The following is a 24,617-nucleotide window of genomic DNA, read 5'->3' on the forward strand; positions in this document are numbered from 1 at the left end:
GTGGGCCACAGGAGTGAGCTTTTGATGCTATTTTGGGTTTTTGGTCTAGAGCAGCCTGATCAGTTTCAAAAAGAAGAAAAGTCTTAGTTCAGGGAACTTTTCTGTTTCAATTAGTTAAAAAATTAATTAAAGGAGAGCTCTTTTTTGTTGTCTGTGCTACAGACAACACAGACCATGAGAGAAGGCAAGAGCAGAAGTTCATGTTTTGATGTTTTTGAATACAGCTGCCTCAGACATTCCATCACTTTTCCTTCTTCCCCTTTTGTTCTCAGATGTAGTTCTAAGAGCACAGAGCTCACTATCCAGCATAAGCAGAACAGACAATTGGGGATACAAGCATCATAAAGTCACCCTAGGACAGGTGCCAAATGATGTAGTTACATGGTTATCCCCTACAAAGAGAGGAGACTGGGGAGATTAATAAACATTAGGACCTTTGACCTTCTCTGAAAAACCTATTTACTGTTAAATGACTGCACGTTAAATCATATGCATGAAAAATGCAAAAATAGGGGCAGCTATGTAACCATGGGACTCATGCAGAATTTGATGCTCTCAGAGAAGGCTCTGTCTGCTGGGGTTTGGATCAAACTGGGTTTAACACAAAGTTGCCAGCATGCCTGTTTGTACTGGCCTAAATCCTCATGGGCAGCATGTCAGAAGCTTGTGAAAAGAAAGAGTTGGAACACAACCAGTTCTTTCCAAAGCATTCTGAAAATAAATGACAGCCATTCAGTCAATACCTGGTGTTCAATGGGTGTAAATCTTCCAGGGCTTCAGGTGAAATCCAGGGTGAAAAAATCAGAGTTGAGGCACACAGTGTCTGGCTCTGTGTGTGTAGAAGTCTGGCTGTTCCTGGGTGCCATGGGATGTGGCTACCATTCATTTTGTTAAGGAGAAGTTAGTTTTGATTTTGCACTGTTTAGTTTTTAAATGAATATTTTTTTTTCAAAATGAAACTGTTTCAGCATTGTTGCAGTAATACAGAAGTCAGTAGATTTCTGCTCATTGCAGGGTGTCAAAAAAAAAGTAAGATTTTTAACATTACCCAGCTCCCTGGTGCATGAGAGGTGTTCATTTCCCTTCTAGCTTGTGACCTATTTAAAACTGAGCAGTGTGATATGCTTTACATATCCCTTCTGGTACAACCACAATTAATCTTTTTTTTTTCTCCAATTTCAACGTTTGCTGCAATAGTTTTCACATGGTTGATCACAGTAGCCATTAAGGAGGTAAGGTTATAGGATCTGGGAACAAAAAGCTAGTGAGCCAACATTATAGCAGGTTGTTTTCAATGACAAACTGAAAATAAAAAGGAGGATGAGCAGTGATGTTCTGAGTGTTAACATCTTCGACCTGCAGGTTCAGGTGAAGTCTAAACACTGGAAGAATAGAGCATACTTAAAATTTTTTGTTACAAATTTATCATGTAGCTTAGTGTTTGTAGTGTTTAGGTGTATTTATAAATCTCGTGTGGGGTCACATATTTTTGCAGTTTGAGAAGCATTTTCATCGATATCATAGATGATTTTATGAATCAGATGGAAACATGGATTTAAATTCTGGTGAATAACCTCTAAGGCTTTTCCTTGGCATTGTAAAATAACACAAGCTCTTTTCAGTGTATTGCTATATACATTTCTATTTTTTTTTGTTAAATTAGTCTTGTTAGTGTATTGTTATATACATTTCTATTTCATTTGTTAAATTAGTATGACCATAAAAGATAATACACACTGATTAATCTTTTTATTTCTTTTTCAACAATCCTTTTTGTATGCATGATTTATTCAGAAAAAGTGACAGAACTGTGCCTTTCCTAAAGTTTCTTTTACATAAATGAATTTGGAATTTATTTATGTAAGTACATAAATATTTGCATCTTAAATGCCTAATTATTATTTCCTCTCAGGCAGGAGCACTGGGTGTCTCCACAGGCATCCTCCATGGTGCTCTGTTCTTTGGGGAGTGCTGTGGGCAGGGTGCTGTGTGCTGACAGGCTGTGTTTCTGACAGCACTTCAGGAGGAATCCCTTGTGCAATGGTTATTGTCTGTCACTCACTGGATTTCAGAAATGGCTCACTGGCTTATCTGGATGTTCAGTAAGACATATTTTAACCTTAATACTTTTATAATGTTCAAAAGTTGCTTAGGTTTGCAGCTTATCAAAGAATGTGTGCTTACTAAATAGGGCTTTCTGGTTACCTTACTGAACATAAATTTTTATAATATTTACCAAGATTTCAAGTAATCTAGCATTCAGGAAACTCATTTGTAGGTATATTTTCCATTATTTACTGGAAGATTTCCAAAACAATGTAAAAAACTTCTATTTCTTTTTCTAGTTCTTGATCTTAGCACTCATGATGGAATGTGGTGGTTATTTGCTGCAGTAACATACAGATTTTAGCTTGAGGTGTATTATCCAAGTAAAGCTGCTTGAGGGATTTGAAATTATGTTGTTTCATAATTGTAAGAGTTGGACTGAAACTGTGAGTGGTTTAACTGGAATCATTATTTTCTAGAGATGTCTTTTGATTTTATGATATTTGTAGGAGTAATTTTTTAAATTGAAATGCCAACTCAGTAGTGCTGCAGATATTCTTTTTGTTTAACTGAATAAGGTTCTGAAATGCTGGAATTTTTTTCTTGTGGCCAGGCAGAAGAAGGTGATCTTGGCCTTTTTCTTCTCTTCTGCAAAATGTCCTTGTGCTCAACAAGTATTTTCCATTATAAATAACATTTGAAATCAGTTTTGTATTTAAATCAGTGCTGAAGCTCTGATGGGGCCAGGATTCCAGCACAGTATTTGAAATTAAAGCTGCTCCCTCTCTCTGTAGGGAGGGGTTAAGGAAATTAAGGAAATAATTTTTAAAATAATAATAAAAAGAAGTAAGACTGTGACAGATTGCTGAGCAGTGACTGTTGTTTATGAAATGTGTAGAGATGTGTGAAGGCTTGTTATTGCTCAGCTCAAAATTTGTATCAAAATTTTCACAATTACAACAGTAACTTTTTGAAGCTTTAATTTTAGGATTTTCAGCTCTCAATCTTGAGGTCATTAAGCTTTGGGACTATAAAAATGGGATGTAGGTGAAAATGGTTTGGGTATTGCAGCTAGTCTTGCCTTTTCTGAAAAGTTCTTTCCTTCTCAGGAAGTGGAAGGCAGGGCTGGGGTATTGGAGAGTTGGGTGTTCATCAAGGCTGGATTTGATGTTTCTGTCTTCTGCCTCACCACATTTTGTGAGTGCTGCAGTGAAGCAGATGGAGCCCTGCAGTGAAGCACGACTGTCCCCCATGGTCAGCCACTGAGCACTTCATGTGAGCTCAGCAGACATCTGCTGTGCTGCACTGGAGAGGGGAAACTGAGAAGGCAGAACTCAAGTGGATGGAGAGAGGCTGTGCCATGGCAATGTGAGCCTGGGCAGCTGTCTCCCAAACTGTCTGAAAATCAGTTCAGGAATCTGAGATGTTCAAATTAAGAGCACAGGTTTTCACATTTAGCATAGGATTTTACAAAATCAATCACTATACAACCAAATAAGGAGAGAAAGAGTACAAAAACTCTTCAGATCTTAGTGCAAAAAGTATGTCAGTATTTTTGTCACTTTAGTAATCTACCCAGAGTTTCCAAGAAATGAAAATGGAAGGTGACTCATTCACGGTAAACATGAAATTGAAAACAAAATATATTGAATGCTCTGAGTCTTAGCCCTCTATCCTTCCACATGTCATTTTGTAAAAACAGTCATTTTTGTATTCTCATGCTGATTTATTCAGACACATTGGGAAGAATTGCATCTTAAGTGATTTAACTGTCCTCCCCTTTGTCTTCTTTCAAACTGCTGTGGTGATGGAAAATGGGAGACATATGGATTGATACGGCTTTATGGATGGGTGGGAAATTGAGGAGCAGGAAGATGCTTGAAAAATGTTGTATTTGAAGAAGGTGCCATAAATTATGACTAGGAGGCTGCAAAAACTTGAATTTGGTGAGTTGCTCTGTAAAGCAAAGCATGATTCTCTGGTTGCCTTGTGTGCTGGGGTGTGAATGGAAGGAGTTGATCAGGGAAGTGCTTTTGTGGACAGATGCTCTTTCTCTCCTCAGCCAAGAGCACTGACTGCTGGCTTGTCTGGGGTGTGGATGCCCTGGAAGCACAGTCCTCCTGGGATCTCTCACTCTTCTCAGGCAGGCCCTGCTCATCACTGCTGCCTACCAGGAAGCCTTTGGGAGGCTCATCAGTGTCAATAAAGTGTCACCTGAACCCATGGTGAATGACTTTGTTTGCAGGAAACTAATTGTGAGAGCTCTCACAATCACTAAATGCAAAGCTGCCCTGGGTATGACCTGAACATGCTGTGAGAGGAGATATTTCAGGGTGATTACTGGCTTGGTGTTGGTAAAAAACACCCAGGGTGGTTGAAACAGATAATAACAGATGTTTGTAAACATTGTGTGTTAGAGGCTTGCAGGGAGAGGGCTGTGAGACCTACATTGCCCTTAGAACAGATTAATGCAGTGTCTGTAATTTGCCTGCTCACTCACAAGAGCAATAAAGCGAGCAAAGAAAGGGCTCTTAGATGAGGCAATTGGAGAGGAGGGATGATGGCAGATGATGATGGCAGAGGCTCATCAGAGGCACATCATTTTAATCAGTGAGGGAGAAAGGCACCACTTGATGGGGATGGATGCCTGTTGAATTCCATGCAACCTTTCACATTTAGCAAAATTATTTCCCTGCTGATGTTTAACCAGGTCTCTCTGCTGCTTTTCAGTTTGTGTAGCACTAATTACAGCACTCCTGTGATGTGTAAAGATGCTGAGGATTAGTGGTGTGCAAAGCTGTGCCAGGATATGCACCTGATTCATGAAACTGTTGGAAGCAGTATTTTCCAAGAGATTTTTCAGTTACAAGTTTTGAGATGTGTTCAAGAATGTTTGAGAAGCTCTTAGCCTGATAGAGTGTTTGGAGCTAAGCTTGAGAATTGTAATATTACAGATTCCAGAATATAAGTAATAGCTTTTGAGCAGGTTATGTGAAAGGTTGGAAGATACAGAACTAAATTATTACTATAAAAAATAAAATTAATATTGCTATGACTAATTAATTATTTTTCACAGGTTCTGTGAGAAAAATAAATATAACTCTCAGAAAACACTGTTGCATATATTTTGGTAAAATTCTGGCGTATTTCAGGGAGACAAAGTGTATGGAATGATTTTCACATGTAGGAAAGAAATTAGAAATTTAACTATAACTAAGCAAAGTGGTTGGCACACCCCCCAAGAGAGTGATGATTCAATCTGTCATATGTGTGTACAGTTGTACAGAGATGGTCAAGAATCCCAAACCTGTCCAGCTGCATCTGCACAAAGCTAATATGATTGTGTTTCCTGTGCCTGCCCAAAGAGAGCCCTCTGTGTGTGTGCAGGGTTATTCTGGGTGCTCTGTGTGTGTGCAGGGGTTATTCTGGGTCTCTGTGTGTGCAGGGGTTATTGTGGGTGCTCTGTGTGTGTGCAGGGTTATTCTGGGTGCTCTGTGTGTGCAGGGTTATTGTGGGTGCTCTGTGTGTGTGGAGGGGTTATTCTGGGTGCTCTGTGTGTGCAGGGGTTATTCTGAGTGCCCTGTGTGTGCAGGGTTATTCTGGGTGCTGTGTGTGTGCAGGGTTATTGTGGGTGCTCTGTGTGTGTGCAGGGTTATTCTGGGTGCCCTGTGTGTGTGCAGGGGTTATTCTGGGTGCTCTGTGTGTGTGCAGGGTTATTGTGGGTGCTCTGTGTGTGTGCAGGGTTATTCTGGGTGCCCTGTGTGTGCAGGGTTATTCTGGGTGCCCTGTGTGTGCAGGGGTTATTCTGGGTGCTCTGTGTGTGTGCAGGGTTATTGTGGGTGCTCTGTGTGTGTGCAGGGTTATTCTGGGTGCCCTGTGTGTGCAGGGTTATTCTGGGTGCCCTGTGTGTGCAGGGGTTATTGTGGGTGCTCTGTGTGTGCAGGGGTTATTCTGAGTGCTGTGTGTGTGCAGGAATTATTCTGGGTGCTCTGTGTGTGTGCAGGATTATTCTGGGTGCTGTGTGTGTGTGCAGGGTTATTCTGGGTGCCCTGTGTGTGCAGGGGTTATTATGGATGCTCTGTGTGTGTGCAGGATTATTCTGGGTGCTCTGTGTGTGCAGGGGTTATTCTGGGTGCCCTGTGTGTGTGCAGGGTTATTGCGGGTGCTCTGTGTGTGTGCAGGGTTATTCTGGGTGCCCTGTGTGTGCAGGGGTTATTCTGGGTGCTCTGTGTGTGTGCAGGTGTTATTCTGGGTGCTCTGTGTGTGCAGGGTTATTCTGGGTGCTGTGCGTGTGTGCAGGGGTTATTCTGAGTGCTGTGTGTGTGCAGAGGTTATTGTGGGTGCTCTGTGTGTGTGCAGGGTTATTCTGGGTGCCCTGTGTGTGTGCAGGGTTATTGTGGGTGCCCTGTGTGTGTACAGGGGTTATTGTGGGTGCTCTGTGTGTGTGCAGGGGTTATTGTGGGTGCTCTGTGTGTGTGCAGGGGTTATTGTGGGTGCTCTGTGTGTGCAGGGGTTATTGTGGGTGCTCTGTGTGTGTACAGGGGTTATTGTGGGTGCTCTGTGTGTGTACAGGGGTTATTCTGGGTGCTCTGTGTGTGCAGGGTTATTCTGAGCCAGGTTTGGCATGGCCCAGCACTGTTCTCACTGTTCTGTTGGAGCTCACTGCAGTGTTCTCTGCCTGCCTGTCTCTGTGCTGTGGGGCTGTATTTCCCTGGCTCAGTGCTGGTGCAGACTTCTCTGCACTGTTGCATTGCACAGGATCAGTGCTCAGGCTTTTCAGGAACACTGTCCAGGTGCTGTCAGAATCATTTCAGGTGCTTTGTAGCATGATTTCAAATCCACCTGGTAAACAGATTTGAGATGTGAACACTGCTGAAATGAGGATACCTAAAGCTTGGAACCAAAGCACAGGCACCGCAATCTGTGTTGGTTTGTACTGCAGTTTAGGAGCTGGCTCAGGCACAGTGAATGAAGAGCACATGTGTTTACGAAGTGGTTGTTTTTAATGTCTTCTTTTTAAATTATTGTACTTCAGCTGCAGCTTACTCATTAGATCAGTTATAATTGGTGTGTTTTGTAGCATTTAATTTAGAGCTGTGTAAGCTGCTGCATTGAGCACAAGTCACATGCTGGGGTCTGTTTAATCCCAAAACTCTGTGTGTCTGCACAGCAGAGCAGAAGCACAAAGCACAGACCCTGTGTGCTTCTGGCTTGTTCTGACAACATGCCTGATATTTTTACACAAGTTTGTACAAGACAGATATTTTGGTCATGACCAAAATAACTGAGATCAGTTTACTGACCCACAATGAAAGCATCTTTATGCCTTTGTAACTCTCTTCTGTTAGACAGACACATTTCCTTCTGTCTTGGTTGTGAAATCTCTCTTAGCTTAGTCTGGTGGAGACTTGTGATATTTGTTATGTTTCTAAATATGTGTTCATAGAATCAGGAAAGTAGGTGTGAAAGGAGCACAGGAGGTCTTCTGGAATCCATGCATCCCAAACCAGAGCTATATATAAGAGAGCAATTCCAACTGTTGGGATTTATTCTGTAGAATGTGTGTCCCTATGTGTGTTGCAACTCCTCAGTGCAATCTACTGGCATTTCACTATCCTTGTTAAAGTATTTACCCTTTCATTTATTTTTCTTCCTTCCATTTAAATATTTGTGTTTTTTCTTCTCTCCTGTCCACAGAGAACAGATGATTCGATTCCTTTTTATGTACTTGAAAATGACCACAATTTTTGTAATTTTTTTCTTTGCAGCCTCGGTTTCCTCATTTCTCTAAATCCAAGTGCCCTTTTTGGAGGATTCTTGTGCATGTTCAGTGCTCTCCTCCCCTCTTGTTCTTGTTTTGTGGAGGGCAGAGAGCAGGGTTTGTAGTGCTCACAACGATTCCACATCATTTCAACTGTGGATTTATCATTGTAAAAGATGATGAAAAGTAACCAGATGTTTCTACAGGCTACAATCTATTAATTCACTTCTCTTCATTATTGTTTGTTTCAGGCAGAATTGGAGATGGATTTTCAACAGGGCAGCATGTTTCCATTGCATTAAGATGTGAATTCCCTGTTGGGATTCTTTTTTTGTAGGACTGCAATATAGCTGGCAGTTTGTTCTTCGCAATTTGAATGCAGACTTTTGTGCATGTTGAAATGTGTGTTTTTAGATTGCTTTTAGGTGTATGTCTGCTTATGCTAGTTATTGAGGCTATTTCAGTTTTCATCCTGCACTTTGTAATCTTTGTTTTCTCTTTCAGCTTACTCTCTTTTATATAACCTTGGTGGAGAATATTTAGGGTTTTTTCCAGTTGCAGAAAAAAGTTCTAACGAGCCTTAATTGAATACATATTTCCATTTGATTGTGGTCCTTCATAGTCTATTCCAGGATGTTTTCCCTTATGATCTTTTTGTACAATCCTTACACTAATTTCATTTTGAGCATCTTCTTTGGACCTGCTTCCTGAACATCATTTGTCAAGGGGTTAAAAGCCATGCTGGAGAAATGAAATGCATTATTGCCATCTCCTTTTATCACACTCCTCTGGTCCTGTTAGAGGAAAAAGAAGATTGCTTGAGGCAGCCCAAATTAGTGTAACTCACTTTCAGTTTCCTTTTTCTGGAATTGAGTGGATTTTTCTTTTAAGAGTTACAGTTAGACTTCTGTTCCATTGCTCTTCCTTGTTTTCCTCTTTTTGTGGAATCCTCACTTAAAGATGTATTATTTTTCCCTAGTTTGCTAATTGCCTCATCAGTACTCCAGGGTGTCAGGTGAATCACTTGTGACTCTCAGGGCAGAATGGGATGGGATGAAACTGAACAGGTTTTAGCAATTTGAAAGACACTAGATTGTCTTAAGAATTCTTCAATGTGTTCTTTTCCAGTATTATTAATCTGAAATTTTATATTCTTTTTTGTTTTTAAGTTATGATTGCAACTGCTCTTTGAAGTAATGTCTGGAAAAAAAAATTCAGTGAACTTGTCTTTCAAAGAAGAATCTGACTTTAGAGATTTCCCTTTAGTGCTCCAGCATTTACTTCAACTTCCTCCTACTCTATTAATGTTTCCAGAACTTTTCTTCTAGTGTTTGGTATCCCTGGCTAGTTAATTTTTTAAAAATGTTTTCCTAGTGTTGATTTTTGTCCTTTGTGTGTTTGACTTACTTTTGTGTATTTAATTCTGGTATGTGACAAAGTTTCTGTTTTGAATAGGCTACCTTCCTTCTCCTGAGAAGAGAAGGAAGTTTTGGATGATTAATCCATTTGGTCTTTTCCTCTCAATTTCCCACAGTGTGACTGTTTGTCATAGGTCACTCCGTGTATGCCCAAGTCATATTTCTTCAAGGACATCCTTTTAATTTTACTGAAGGAGAAAACCAAAACTCTACCATGGCAGAGTAAAATGAGTCAAAAGGTATCTTTGTATAACCAAGTGTTGCTGTCTCCTGGATGTAGCAGCTTCATTATTTGTGCTTAGCCTGACTTATAATGGCACTGCTCCTCTGTGGACTTAACCTGTTTATTCATTCATGTGTGTTTTTGCTTGGCATTGAAGCTGCTGCAACTAATTAATTATTTCTGCTGACTGTATTTAGCAAATATTTTTGATAATGGAACTGATCAGAAATTCTCTGACTGCAAGTGAAGATGAAACGAGTTACTAAATGTGTTTTTTTCAGCTTGTTACTCATTGGAGTATTTATGAGTACAGTAAAGGTTTTTTTTTTCTTTAATGATTTAAATATTGTGAGTAATTCATTGCAACATGACTGTGCATAAAACTTCTTAATGAAGCAGTAGCATAATGTAATTTAGTCAACTGTAGCTTCTCCATTTGACCTTTACTGTGATAGTAAACTGCAAATGCAAAAGTATAATATTCTTCAAAGCACACATCCATGTGATTTAGAGAACTGCAGATGGCATAAATAGAGAAGTAGTTATGTATAGCTATTATTCTAACACTCTTACCCTCCTTTAACTGGATGTTTCACCAAGGAACTGCAAGCCAAGAGATCCCAAAAAGGTTTACAGGGTTAGAATATTGAGTCCTACAGAAGTTAATCTATTGGTGTGAGTATACACAGCCATAATCCTGACAAAAAAAGGTATCTCTGGCTGTAAGAACAGGACATTCATAGCAGTCATGTGGGAAGTGGAAAACAAGGGAGTTGAATTTTAACGGTTTTGGGTTTTTTTTTTTTTTTTTTTTTTTTTTTTTTGGTTTTTTTTATATATACAAAGCAGGCTGCTTTGATTTGTTGGCTATGTTAACCACACCATATTGTGATAACTTGGTTCTTGGCTTTCTCATAACTGTATAATGAATTGTCTATTCATGAAAAGCTAATGCCTTTTATTCATTTCAGTTAAATGTCTGGTTTTCTTATTGACTGAACAGAAAGATTATAAACTTGTTACCTGTGATATTTCTAATGAGCTGTTTGCTTTGTGGTTTGTGCAAACTATTAATTTGAAGCCTTGCATTCCTTTAAAAAATTTAATCTTTAATCTTTTCTAAAATAGAAGGATCTGGAAAATTTTGTGAATGAGTTTTTTTTTAAATTTTTTTTTAGGATTCATTACTGACTAGGAAGACTTTATTAGCGTTTTTAATTTTGACATATGGTATTTGATGAACTGTGCAGTCCAAGGATTTGATACCAGTGTATGGGGCCTTTGTTTGACATGCAGAGGTTCAAATCTTACTTTTTTTCTGATGATTAGAGATGACACACAACAGCTGTTCTCTGTCCTACTGACAGTCTGTCCATTTATTAGTCTACCAACTCCCACATCATAATTATTTTGAATGAAACAGCAGGTATGTCTCTAGTCCCATGGAGGCTGGTGGTGTCACTGGTGTTTTCAGAGACACCTCTGTGGGCTTTTGCTGAATCAGAGCTGAGTAAGAGAATGATCTCAGTAGTGAGTAGGCACAAAGTACCTCATGAATCAAGTCCCTTTGTTATCTTACAGCAGTTATTTCTAAAAAATGCTCCTTGCAGAAAAAAAAGAACAAGTTTTAATGGCTTTGGAAGAGTTTTCCTCAGTGTTAATGCATAGATAGTCTGTGGGAAAATTCTGTACCTTTCCCTGGAGAGGAATAAATTATTACTTAGCCTAATGGTAAAGTTTGGGTCAGTTTTTTGAAGATAAATTAATCCTCATTTGAAGGTCATGCTCTGGCTGGTATTGTTTCCAGCTCAGTGATTAAAAGCTTAGTCACCCTCTTCAGTTTCTCCTGGATTGGTGCCCTGTGTGGGAACTGAGTGTGAGCTTGACAGGGACCAACAGGCCAGGGCATTGGTCTGTGTATTGATAAGGAGCTCTTGCAAAGAGCAGGAGAGCAGTCACATCCATCTGTTGGCTTTTTCTCTTTCAGAAGTGAATTACTGCATTTTTGAAGCAGTTTTTTTGTTTTTTTTCTCACATCAAAAGTAGCTCAAACTTATTTTGCTCATTTATCCTCTGCAGTTCCAATTTTCTCTTGTTTCATAACAGAACAGTGAATTACATGATAAGGAGAATGTTATATGTTCCCCTTATCATATAATATGTGGCTAGTTTGCTGTGTAGTTTTCTTGTGCTGATTGCTTTTTCTTTGGCACATAGATCCACTGACACCATTATTCTTGTAACTTACTGAAACTGCAAGTTTAGCAAGGTCAGATAAAATGTGTATTTTTGTTTTGCTGCTTATTGTGTAGTTACTGTAAATGGTCATGAATGATCAGGAAGTTTCCTTGCAATGCAGCACCCATTGAATGCAACATCCATGTGCTATATGATGATCATTTTGTTATGTTAGGAAAAAAAATCATCTTATTGAGATTGTAAATTGCTTTTTACTTGATTATCTGAGAAGACTGCAATTACCAAAATTGTTTTCCAGGGTGACTGTTATTATGTGGTTGGCTTTTTGGCAGTTTTCTATTACTGTGGCATTAACAGGCTGAATCAGCAGCAGGTGTAAACACACTTAAGTGATTTTCACAAACCTGAGTTTTCAGGGCTATAGCTGTTTAATATATTGCTCAATAGAATTTCAAATGTTTAGATTTTGGGGCATTTTTCTGTGCTGAAGTGATTGATGAGACTAATTTTACATCTAGAAGTTGTCATTCTGTGACTGCTTAACAAGGACAAATTATTTTTGTCTAAGTTGGAAGAAGAGTGTCTAAAAAGCAGGAAAACCAGTTAATAACAGACATGCCACAGCTGCTGTGTGGGTGTTGTAAGATGAGTAAGTATATAGAATGCAGGTGTATGCATTTGTTAAATACCTTTTTTGGGTGTTTTTTTTTTCTTGTTGCTGTTAGTATATGACTACCAGTTTAACAGGAGAATGTTTTCCATGCTTTGCTTTCCTAAACAAGCTTCCAGTTTGGACATAAATCTGTAGGGACAATGTGTGATGGAGAACATTAAAATTATGTTGAAGGCTCGGACAATTTGGAAACTAATTTCTTTGGTTTCAGAGAATGGTTCCAAGAACAGTTCCATCTACTGTGGGAGGGCATCCAGGAAACTTACTTTTCAAATATACACATACATAACTCATCTCACATTCCTGCTGAAAGAAATTTATATTAGAAACGTTGGAACTTTTTCCCTGAGCAAGAGTAATGTCTTCAATATTGTGCAAAAATTGACTATTATAATGAAATACAAAAGATTTGTTCCCTTTCAGTTGGCAGTTATGCTTCTTAGTTTTGAAGATCAGGTCTCTGAAGGATTACACTTTTTAAAAATTCTGTTCACTTTTCAGAAACGATGTTCTAATAATAATCTAAAAAATAAATTGATTAGGTAGTCATTGAGTGTGATTTATCATTTTAACAGTGGGGCATTGTCTTATGAAAAAAGTTTCAATGCTGAATTAATATGTCAGAAGAATGCTCTAGAAGAAAGGAAACATTTCAAAAAAGTTATTTTCATGTTAAATAAACTTTCCAAGACAAAAGAACTCTACTGCGGTTTTTATATAAATGGAATTCACAGTCCTGAAACTATGAGATGATATGTCTCAGCAACCCGGGAAATTACAGCACTCATCCAGAATTGTAAGTGAAAAGCACTATAGATACTTGTAAGCCTTGGAATTTGTGAGTGTGCTGCAAACCAGACTTGATACTGTAATGAGAGGAAAGTAATTACATTTCAACTAATTGGGCAGTACTTAGCTAGTCAATGGAAGAGATGTGTTAAGTAAACTCTTAAAGGAGCAAAAAATGTAAAAGAAGACTGTTGATATTTTGTTGTGGCCATTTTATTCACATATTTTGCAAAGGCTCATGCAGTAGTTCTCACTTGGCTTGGGAAGATTTTTGATCTAATCTGCATTTAATCAAATTGTAAGTGACACTGGAAAACCAGGGCATCATTGGTAACTTGGGATTCATCTCAGAGGAGTGGCTGCTCATGAGGAACTCACAGCAGCACAGAGTCCTGATGCTTGAGCATCCAGCCCTTGCTGGGCACTGAAGCTGAGTTGCTGTATGAAATGTGACAAAATAAGTATTGCAGTCCTGCATGTGAGAAATTACTTGGTATTGGGAAATCTCATACTGCACAGACTGATTTTCTTAGCCTGGTGTTGCTAATGGGGCCTTCCTGGATGAAATCTAAAACACAAGGTTATTCTCTGGGAGTAGTTCCAGGGGTGGGTGCTGACCTCTGTTCCCATCTACCCAATGTTATTTCTTCTTTGACAAACACAGGAGAGACAAAAAGAGTCTTGTTCAGAGGGAGATGGGACAGAGAGACTGAGCTTTGTGTGTTGTGCCACTTGGGGATGTTGGAATGCCTTTCTCCTGCAGGTCAGGAGGGGCTGCTGTGTCAAAATCCCTGACATCATCTCACATGATGGCCGCGTGCACAGCTCTGCCATACCTGCTGCTCCCTCTGCTGGGTGCCTGTAAAGAATCCCCTATGCCTTTCCTTCATTTAGCATTCCCACTCTGTAACTCACTTTTTGTCTGTGTTCTCCTCCTCCTTGGTCTCTTCTCTACAAGTACTTTTCCCCTCAATTTTTACTTCCTCTAATATGATTGGGATGTAAAGACTGTAAAGCATCAGGTGAGGGGTAAGGAATGTGCCTACTGATGGTGAATAGGCAGGCTTTGGTGGGATGCAGACAGAAAAAATAAAAGAGCCTGCAGACAGCAAACCATCAGGCCTTTAAAAACCTAACATGGCAATTACAGAGAATTGCTTTGATTCTGTACAATTTTGCTGTAATTCTGTGTGAAATAGCCAAGCTTTGCACTGACTGACTAATTGGAAGAATAGTATGTGATTGCTTCAATACCATGGCTTATAATTAGTAGGGAGGAATAACTTATTTTCTTAGAGTTTTTAAAACCAATTTAGAGAAAATTGCTTTTTCACATTGAGTTTGTGACACAAAGTTGAAGTCAAAAAGTATTCTCAGTTGGACAAAACAAATATGGAAGAGCTGGGGATGCTGTTTCTGCTCCCTCACCTTGTGCACCCTGTCAAGGCAGTCCCCCAGATACCTGGGTCCTGAGTTTCCTTCTCTCTGCCCATTACTCTGTAGTGTTTTGTGCTTGGTATTTATTGCTGCTGTTTCAACTTTATGTGATATTAAAGGAAGCAAATCTTAAATCACTTGTTCCAAAAAAACCTCAAATGTGTATTTCCTCCAGAAAATACTGCTCGGGCTTTATTAGCATGGGAAGAACATTTTCCTTAGCCTTTAACCAGAAAGGGCTTGAACCTGTGTTTTCTCTGAACAAAATACCTCATCAAATAAGGCAAAAACAACAGCCCTCTTCAAAGATCTGATGTGAGAAGTTTTAGCCCAACTTATTAATTTTTCCAAATCAGGAACAGTTGAAAGCAGGGGTTTTGTAATGGAAAATGTTATACAAGTCAGTGCAAAGTAAGCCAGTTTTTTTTTCCAGACTTAATTTCTCACCTGCAATTTTTTTCTTCAATAGGTTTCTCCAAACAACAGGAATTTGAAGTTCTATGTGGACAGGGGATTGAGGAGAGGTCTATTAAAATAATACCATGTGAGATAATACTTACAAACAGACTTGCTGATTTGTTTTTGTGTTTTGTGTCTGACATGGGTAAGGCTGAGTTCTGACCAGTTTGAAGGGCTTTCATTGACTGAACCTCTGACAGGGCATTCAGCTCAGGAAAATGGAAATTATGTATTGAAACTTCAGACTTTCTGCAACAAAAATGGTAGTAAAATGCCTTATTTCAGACCAGTTTGCTTCAGCTGGATTTTTTTCATGGGACTTGAACACCTTATTTCTTACCTATTTAGAGATCAAGAAAACAGCATTTACCAGCTTTATTGCTACATAAAAAATGCACTTTGGGGAGACCTGGAAGTCATTGAGTCAATTAAACAATAAAAGCTGGGTCAGTTCAACTATAAAAGTTTGAAGCTGACTTATAATTTAAATTGGAGGTTTAAACCACTGTTAACAGGCAGTAGTCTCTTAAGGTAACAAATGTACCAGGCAATGCAGTTTCATACTGATCCCATTCCTGGAGCAGTTTGTAATGTCTTCAGTGAAACAGAATCCTTGTTGGCTCCATGGATTTTGAAATTTCTTGGTTTAATAAGGATGTGAATAGGGATTGTGGTGTGTTTGTTTAATAAAAACAACTGTTACAGCATCTGTTGTCTGGTAAAAGAAGTTTGGTACTTCCTGCTGTTGGTAGGGATGCAGCTTGAGAAAAATCCAGGCATGTAAACCTTTGCTGCTGTGCATTTGTGTGGCATGTGCCTGCTGTATAGTATAAATAATCTCATTAGAGTACTGCCCTTTCCTCATCTTCTCCAAGCATTTGCTGTGTAAAACACAAGATAATCTGTAGCTTGTTAAGTGTTTGTTTTATCAAACTCTTCTGGTGTTTATGCTTTTTGAATTTAGTTTAATGGTAAGAATTAAATGGTGTTCTGCATTGATGTGTCACCAGGGAAGATGAATAAAATTCCTAATCTGAATGGAATCTATGTAAGGCTAATTTCTAATTTTAATAGGAATGTTAAAAGGAAGAAATCAAGTTCTGTATTTGCAGCATTTCTTGACAGATACTGATGTTATAAATTATACAGTTGTTCTTCCTCTGTATGGATTTTGTAGTACTCACAGCAATTTATAGGTCTGGAGTGCAGCTGCTGGAAGTCATTTATTCTCAGTTCTGTATTAAATCTATCACATATAATGCATTAACATTCAGTTCAGAGCTCAAGGGCTTATGGCTGCTTCTTTCTCACTCTGAGTTTCTGTGTTTGCAAGGTGTGCAGAAAACAAAATTTAAAAACCTAAATTGATATACAGGAGAAAAAAGGGGATTGTCCATGATAAATACTTGAACCCAGCTCATTTTGCAGTTTCAGCTGAGCAGTGGAAACAAACCCTGCTGTTAACATTGCTGAAATTGGTAATGCTAATAAGCTTGTTTTGATGGATTAGCACTTCAGTCCTGTTTGCTTGAGTGATGCTCTTCACACACGTCAATTGGGCGTGGCTGCAAGTTAGAGAAACTAAATATTCCCTGCACTTTGCTTTGGGTGCATCTTAGGCTGGAGGAGGCTCTCATTGATTCACTTGATTCACCTTGTTTTAGCTGTGGGCTTTTAAAAATTCTAAACAACAGAAGTATATTATTTAAAGTATTTTGGAAGTATTTATAATTAATATTAAAAAGAGTTAAACTGTACCTGGAACTTGACAGAAGAAGAGGAGTGAAGGCCATGGAGATTTGTTTGAGTATATAATCTGTGAGGAGAGAGCAGGTGTAACAGGCTGCCTTGTTTGAGTCCTATATCTGTTTATTATTGATGATTTCCCATCTTTCATAATAAGATTATAAATCTAGGAAAACTGGACTATGTTCTGCTTGAAATGAGGAGAAACTTGTACCTGGGGGAACTGGAGCTGATTTGTTGGAGAAGAGATACTGAACTCTTGTGGAAGGTGTAGTATGTTCTGGCATGATCACTTACATGCAAATATGACTAGAACAGGCTAAATGTGAGGGAGTTGTTTGTTGTCTGTTAAACTCCATCAGTGAAATTGCTCCTGGACCCTGGATGAAGGGGTCTGCCAGCAGAAATTATTTACTTAGGCTGCTTGTAAGTAGCCTAATACCACTAAGGCAGAGAATGAAACAAGTTTTCAATCCAATATTCATCCCCAAATCTCTTCTAATTTTAACACCTCAGAAAAGAAGCAAGAAAAATAATCACATATGGCATTATGAGAGTTTAATAAAACCATGGGAAAACAGTTGTGGATGAATACACATTCATTTGTTCTGCTGTCTTTTTCAGTGAGTCATCTTCCATTGAAAAAAAGTCCAGGCCAGAACATTTCCTGCAAGCCTTAACAGTTTAGTTAAAGCTTCCAGATGTGATAAGACCTTTTGGAGGTTCTTACCTTCTGAGCCCTCTCCTTGATGAAGTTCCTGCTCTAGTTCTAGGCAAGCTCATTGGTGACAAATGTGACTGTAGGTGTAATAGGTGAAAGCCTTTGTGAGCTAATGTATTAATTTTTATAGGGAAAAAATTGCTCTGCTACCTTTCCAAATCAGCTACTTCATCTAGGAGACTGCAGTTAACAGCAGGGTGTTGGAGTACAGGGACCAGATCCTGAAACAGCAGATAGAGAAGTGACAGCAAGGATTGCTCCATCATCAATAACTGGGCTAGAGTTTACCAGAGCATGGAGGAGGCAGAATATTGTGCTGTAGTTGCATCTGATGCAACTGAATCATCAAGAGAAACCTCATCCTTCCCTGTCTGAACAAGGAATTCCTGGAAAACATGAGTAAATTGCAAGAGAGGGGTGTTAACCAGTCATGGCTTTGTATAAGAGAACTTTGCTGCTCTGTGGTACCATATATCACACCTGTATGATGAATATAGATAGGTATTGATACAGAGAGCAGGCTCTGCTGGGAACCTCAGTCCTGGCAATCCTTTCCTTGCTTGCTCTCAGTTGACTCCAAATCCAGTTTTATAAAGGCTGCTGAGAGAGACAGAGGGTATTACTGAAGGCTTAGGCTGACACTGATATGCATTTGTACTGTAACACTTGATATTTTGTATATTCATGCATATCATGCAAACAAACTGCCTACAGTTTTGTCCATACAGAGTCTGTATTTTGTGTATGTGGTGTTCCTGTGCTCTATACATGCTGTAGTATAGTGATACCATGAGACACTAAGAACTGCTGATGATTTCTCAGGTCAGAAAAATTGAGTCTAGAGTCCAGGTAAGACTTTTTTATTAGAATCCTCACAGTCAAGCACATGCTATGATCATGCTAGGTAAGGATAGGCTGAGTGGTGTTTAGCTGGCTGTGAATGCATGTAAGGGATGGTGGTCTATCAGCTAGTGGTGTTTAATTTGTCTTAACAAAGCCTGCCAGGAGCTTTTCCCAATGTTCATTTATGTCTCTTTTTTGTGTGGTTACAATCACTTGTGTACGTCATCGGTTCAGATGTGGTTTTAGCTGGAACAATCCACAGCTGGGAATCTCTGATTATTCATTTATTTTCCATTCTTGTCATGGACAACCAGATAAAAGGAAGACTCAGAAGTATGTCCTGGGAGGACTGGGACAGCAGCCTGGGGAAGTGTTACTATAGTGAGGCTCTTGGATTGGCAGTGGTTGGAAATGGGATTATCTTTAATCTCGTCTGGTCTCGTGACACAATTGATTTAATGTGGAAAAACACGTGCTAGACTAAAAGAGAACTTCTAAAAAGAAGTTGGAATGAGAAGAAAGTGCTAAACCTGAAAAAAAAATCCTTAGGAACAGTAATATAGCTAGGTGACCTGCAGATATTTGTAGAGATTAACTTCCTCCTCCACAGAACTAGTTCATTATTCTGATAATCCACATATGCAGAGTTTTAATAGTAAATTCACTCCATTTAGGGGTTTTTTTTGGTCCATTTATGCAAAAGATCAGACTAAGATTACCAAATGGTTATTCTTTTTCATATGAAAAATCTCAAGGAATAAATTCTTCCTCAATATGGAAAGGAATAACAGTTCTTCTTTGGGGGCTCTCCAAACTCACAGCTGAAAAACAAAATAGTGATGAACTTCATGGGTTTGAGCTATTTTTTCTCCCCTTCATTTTAATATGTTATTGAACAAAACTAGGGCTCTTTGTAGAGGAATTTATCAATGCCATGACTCTCAATCTCTCTACAGTATTGTGTGAAACAAAAACATTAACTTACTGAGCCTTTTCAGACATTGTTACTGACTGCTGCTACTGGCTTACCAGTTTTGCTTTTCTTATGAACATCTCAATCCTGGTTAGACAGTACTGTTTTAGAGAGAAAAGGTAATTTTTAAAGGCTTTTGGGTTTAAGTGTTTGCCTATGATGAGGCAAGGTAAGAAATGGTTAATAATAGAAGCCCATTAGGCTGAAGTGTTGCATTTTCTTTCCATTGTATCTTTAGGTCTGTGACTTCCTTGTAGCATAGGAGAAAAGAGGGCAGTCTGCTGTCTTGTAATAGTTGCGAGAAAGATAGATTCACTAATTAGAATCGCAGTCAGTGTTTAAATAACACTTCTTTTCTGAACAACTCCAGTGCACTGGACAAAATGCAGCTGATTAACTGAGGTTGGAGATGCTGTACTATTTGGAATTCAACACACTGGGCAATAAAATCATTCTTGCACAGTGGTGATTCATTTATGTATTTGTTTATTAAAAATTTAAAAATATGTTGTGTTAATGCACTCAAGTAAACACAGTTTTATGATTCAGATGATGAGTTGGTTAAACTATTGTCTACTCCTGCTTGTCTACATCCCTTTCATTTTGTTTGCTTTTGGTTTTTTTGTTACTGTATCCCCGAGATTTCCAAGTTAGCCTGAGGAAGTAAGATGTAATCCTATGTCCAATGCATATCTTGGAGTAAATGAGATTTTAAAAATACAGGACTGGTTCATTTAATATCAAATGCTTTTCAGCCATAAACTTCAAAACTTCACATAGTGAGAAGTGGATACTGTGATGCTTTTGTAAATAATGCATATAGAGCCTGATGCAATGCAAAAGAAAATAATTAGACTTTGGATTGCCTGTGGGCAGGCTGTGTGAAGTTTTGTATGCATTTACTTGTTCATTCTTCATTTGTGCCTCTTCTCATCATTTGAATCTGGTGCCACAGGCTCAGATGTGCTATTTTCCCTTTTTTATTTTTCTCCTGAATTTAACTGTCTCCTTCACCCAAGCCGTTTCAGAAATATCTATTAGTTTTCTCTTCAAAGGGACATGGTGCAGAAGCAGCAGGAGGGAATGTCTGTAATAAAATAGGATGAGGCAGGAGGCTCTGTACACCCTGATGTTGTCTGTGTGGTTGTTCCAAAGTCTGTAAGGTTCAGTGTGGAGATCACAGTGCCCATGATGGATTCCTGGAACCAGTTAAATTGGACTGGGGAGTTCTGGCAAGCTGGGTGTCCCTTGCTTCTGCTGGTGGGAGGCTGTAGGGCTTAAGAGGTCTGGGAGGAGAAGGGAGGAACAAGATGGGTGTGGTAAGATCCCTGGGTGCTCTACGTGTGTACACAGCAGGGGTGGAGGGGAAGCAGGCACTGACACCTCAAGGTGCCTTCTCTCAATCACGTTTTTTATTTCCACACCTTCCTTACTTCCCCTTTCCCAGGAGTGCAGGAATGTTATCCCTGACCTGCTGTTCCTTTCTGCAGTGTGCTCCAGACAGAGGCTGCTGGGGCAGGGAAGCCAGCGCAGGAAATTTGTTCAGATGCAACAGTTACAAAATGCCTTAACTCTGTGTGCACCTCTGTTCTTCTCTGTTGCCACTGGAGAAAGACATGGCTAGGAGGAAAGACAGCTAATTCCCAGGGCAGTTTTCTCTGAGGGAAACTGCTTAAAACCTACCAAAGCGCAGACAGTTCATGGTGCTGGTTGTAAAACACACTGAAAATTGTGGTTGTTTTACACATACTTTGTTCATTTCTCATGAGGTAATGATGATTTAATTGTAACTATTGTTACAGTCCATTTTCACAAACTTTGATGAATTTAACTTGATGTTTCCTTAAGCGGAGTAGAGATAGGAATGAAAAAATGTTTATACATGTCAGTTTTGGAGTGCTTTTGGAAATAAACAGCATGTTCTTCTGCTGACAGGATTTGAAATCTAGCAATCAGCGAGATGAAATTGCTGCAGCACGTGCATCCCTGAAGGAAAATTCTGCTTTCCTACATTCAATATGCTCAGCTTGTTTAGAACATTCAGATGTTGCATCCCTTACAGCCAGCAAGGATTCAATTTGCAATGAAATACAGAATGCTCTCAATGTAATTTCTAATGCTTCCCAAGGAATTGGAAATAAAATGGAGCAACCTGCACCTCACACAGCTACTCTTGGAAATGCACTTGATGAGCTTGAGGTATGTAAACATGTGAGATTACAATATTTTTGGAGAAAATTTTTGTTTATTTCTTTTTAATAACTATTGGTATCATAAATGATGAGCCTAAAGGCATTACAGATTGTTGCTCTGCTTAGTCCTAGTCTAAATAGTATAATTTGAAATGATTTCATTGAGAGGGTTCACTTTCTTCAGAGGAGTTTGGAATGAAGACTCCATGTGTGTTGAGTATTTGGCTCCCTTTTAACAGAGGAAGAGTTGGCTCCAGTTGTGTCACTGTTGCTGGAGACAGACACGTCCTGCACTGAGTGGGCAGAGCCCAGGAGCTCAGTTTGCTCAGAAGTGATTCTCAGCTCACAGTGCCCACCTGCTGCCTTGGCTGAGTCCTTGTCTCCAGAATGTCAATGGGATCATGCTGTAATTTGTATAATTGAGCCATTCAGAAACCTCATTATATTTGCTGCTTATCATTTAGTAAAATGACACAACCAATATGCTTTCACCACCTCTGCATTTCTGCTTCCATTATTGAAGCAAATACCTGGGGGAAGGCAGCACTTTCTCTATTCCTGACCTCATCCAGAACTTTTCTATGGAGTTTTTCTTTTTTCTGATGGCTGCTCTGGCTCTCAACAGTGTCATTTTCCATTGTCCTGCCACCGAATGAATGTTTCTAAACACATTTGCAAATATGGGTTGTTTGGATTGTGAATTCTCAAATTTAGCAGATCCCAGCATCCCAGTGCTAAGATAGTGATACATTTTCAGGAAAATTGATGTAAGCACTGATGGTAGTAGATTTTTATCTAAAATTTTCATTGGAAGATTAAAGAAACACATTGAAATATGGCAGTTTATTGATGAAAACAGTGGCAGTGTATTGATTAAAACAGATCTCTCAGTCATGCTCCAAGTCAAATCAGACAGGTTTTCCCCCCAAAGGAACACAGGCTGCAATTGCACCTTACATGCCATCCATTCTTGCTTCTCACAACAGGTTTTAAAATTGCAGTTCCTAATTTATTTTCAATAAAGGGAAGGAAAAAGAAGCAGGTAAGAGTAATACAAAACTTGTTACAGTGTAACTATGAATGACAAATGAGATCCCTTATATGAGACCCACTATTTACCTGGAATTACTTAAAAATTAAAAAATAAATGTCAAAAGGGTTGCATTTTTTTACAGCAGACAAATTAATCTTGACTCTATGTAAGCAGTACTATTTAAAATGCAATAATGGTTATTATTGTTCTAAAATCTGAAATTTGTGATAATCACAAACTGGAAAGAAATTGTATTTTGAGTTGAATTTGTTTTTACTTGGAAATGTAAGAACATAGAATTCTGATGGTTATAAAAAGCCATTGTTTATCAAGTTGTAAATATATTTTTACCTAGGTAGCACAAATGGGAATTGAAGCTGTGTGAGTTAGATAAAGCACAATTTATAGAGCATTTAACTTCTGAAATTATTTTATGAGTTAGATGGTTACACTTTTCTCCCTTTACAGAAAGTTCTATTGGCTAAGGACCTGAAATAACCTTTGCTCTATCTTCTGGTTGCAAACACAGAGTCATGAAATAGATTGATGCAGTAAATAGTCTGGTGGGAACAAATCTCATTAAATGTTTATAGTGTGGAAATGTATCTCGAAGCTTACCCAACAATCTAGTATCTAGATGTTTTGCAATATCATTCTTCCTTTGCCAGTGCTGGCACTGGGAAAGTTATTAAAGATTTATAGGTGAGGAAACCACCAGTAAAATTAGAGCAGCTAACTCTTAAATCAGTAGATTCTCAACAATTCCTCTTGGAGGCTCCCCATAACTACCATGTTGTTTGTAAATAAGCACAAAATTGTAACTTTAAAATTTAATTTCATATTAAGATCTGTGAAAAGAGTGTGTGGGTGCAGGTTATCTAATGTCTTTCCCTGATCTTTCATCTTGTGAATGCAAAGAGATTTCTCACAGATTGCTGCAGGTCCTGCACGCCCCAGTCTCTGGGTGTGTTCAGCTGCCCTGTGGTCCTTGAGTGACCGTGGCCATCCAGCTGGGCAGTGACATGTGAGATGCCAGAAGGCTGTAAGTCACTCCAGAACTTCACCAAATGCAGCCAAGTTTCTGCATACCCATGGGCCCTCTTTTTTCTGCATCACAGCAGTGGCAGAGAAATCACTCCTCTTAAATCCTCCCTTATGCCTGAGTCTTTATGTTACCTAAGAGTAGGTAACTACTGTTTAGCCTGGTAAATCAGACCCACCAGAGACTGCTTCTTGTGTGTTTGATGTCTTCTCATTGAGTCTTTCATGTGTAGATGTACTGATTATGGATAAGTAATGAAATGATTTAAAGAATTTTATCTGTAGGATGGAGTCTGAACTCTTACTTTCCTGGCTGGTACTGCCTAGATTGTTTTTATTTATTTATTTATTTATTCAGAGATTAACCACAGTAGCTTTTTGGCCAGTGCTATTTGTCCATCTTGGTGTAAACTTTCTCCAAACTGTCTCCCAAAGGAGGACATTTCTATTTTGGGTCAGCTGAGATTTGAAGGCAGTCATTTTTCCAGCTAATTGGATCATTGGCTGTGTCTGCCAGATGTGTTTTGCATTACAGTGGATACCTTGTATATAGCTTGGCACTGAAGGGGCTGCTTGAGATCCAGGAGCTTGAGCTGCAGTGAAGAGTGGCCCTGTGGCACAGCTTGAGCAGATGTGAGGTACCCCAGAACCTTGGTGTTAAGGGCTCTAATGGGAATGAGGGAGGCAGTTTCAAATCTCTAACACCATCTTGTAGCTCAAGTCTCCTTGCCTCATTATTTCAGCTTTTATCTTGTGGTGTTCTAATATAACACTTTCATTTCTAGCTTAAGCTAGACAGTCCCTGAAATTGTCCTATTAAATCTAAATTGAAAAAATTAGTTTAAATCCTCCAGTTTACAATTAGTCTGGCACATGCTGGGTAAGCACAAATAAGCTCTGATTTACCTAAATTCCACATCAGGGTATCTGGCATAGTTTTCTTCTTTAATATTTCTTCTGAAGGCTTGAAACCACCTATGGATATGATGTGAGAGGTGAATGGGTGTATGTGGAGTGTAGGTTTGGAGATAAGAACCATAACGCCGCAGTTTCAGGTGTCATG

General features: G+C 39.0%; 1 protein-coding gene across 5 annotated transcripts in view; it reads left to right on the forward strand.

Annotated features, from left to right (window-relative positions):
• CTNNA3 (catenin alpha 3) overlaps window positions 1–24,617 on the forward strand; it is a 374,030-nt gene that overhangs the window by 51,027 nt on the left and 298,386 nt on the right. For all 5 annotated transcript variants that reach the window (XR_013775088.1, XM_079312299.1, XM_079312296.1 and 2 more), the window contains one exon: window positions 21,224–21,487. Coding sequence is in view for 4 of the 5 variants with exons in the window: in XM_079312299.1 (XP_079168425.1) it covers window positions 21,224–21,487 (264 nt within the window). In the remaining variant the exon portion in view is untranslated. The remainder of the gene's footprint in view (window positions 1–21,223; window positions 21,488–24,617) is intronic.

This window comes from Erithacus rubecula (genome assembly GCF_903797595.1).
Source record: "Erithacus rubecula genome assembly, chromosome: 9".
In the NCBI taxonomy this organism is placed as follows: Eukaryota; Metazoa; Chordata; class Aves; order Passeriformes; family Muscicapidae; genus Erithacus; species Erithacus rubecula.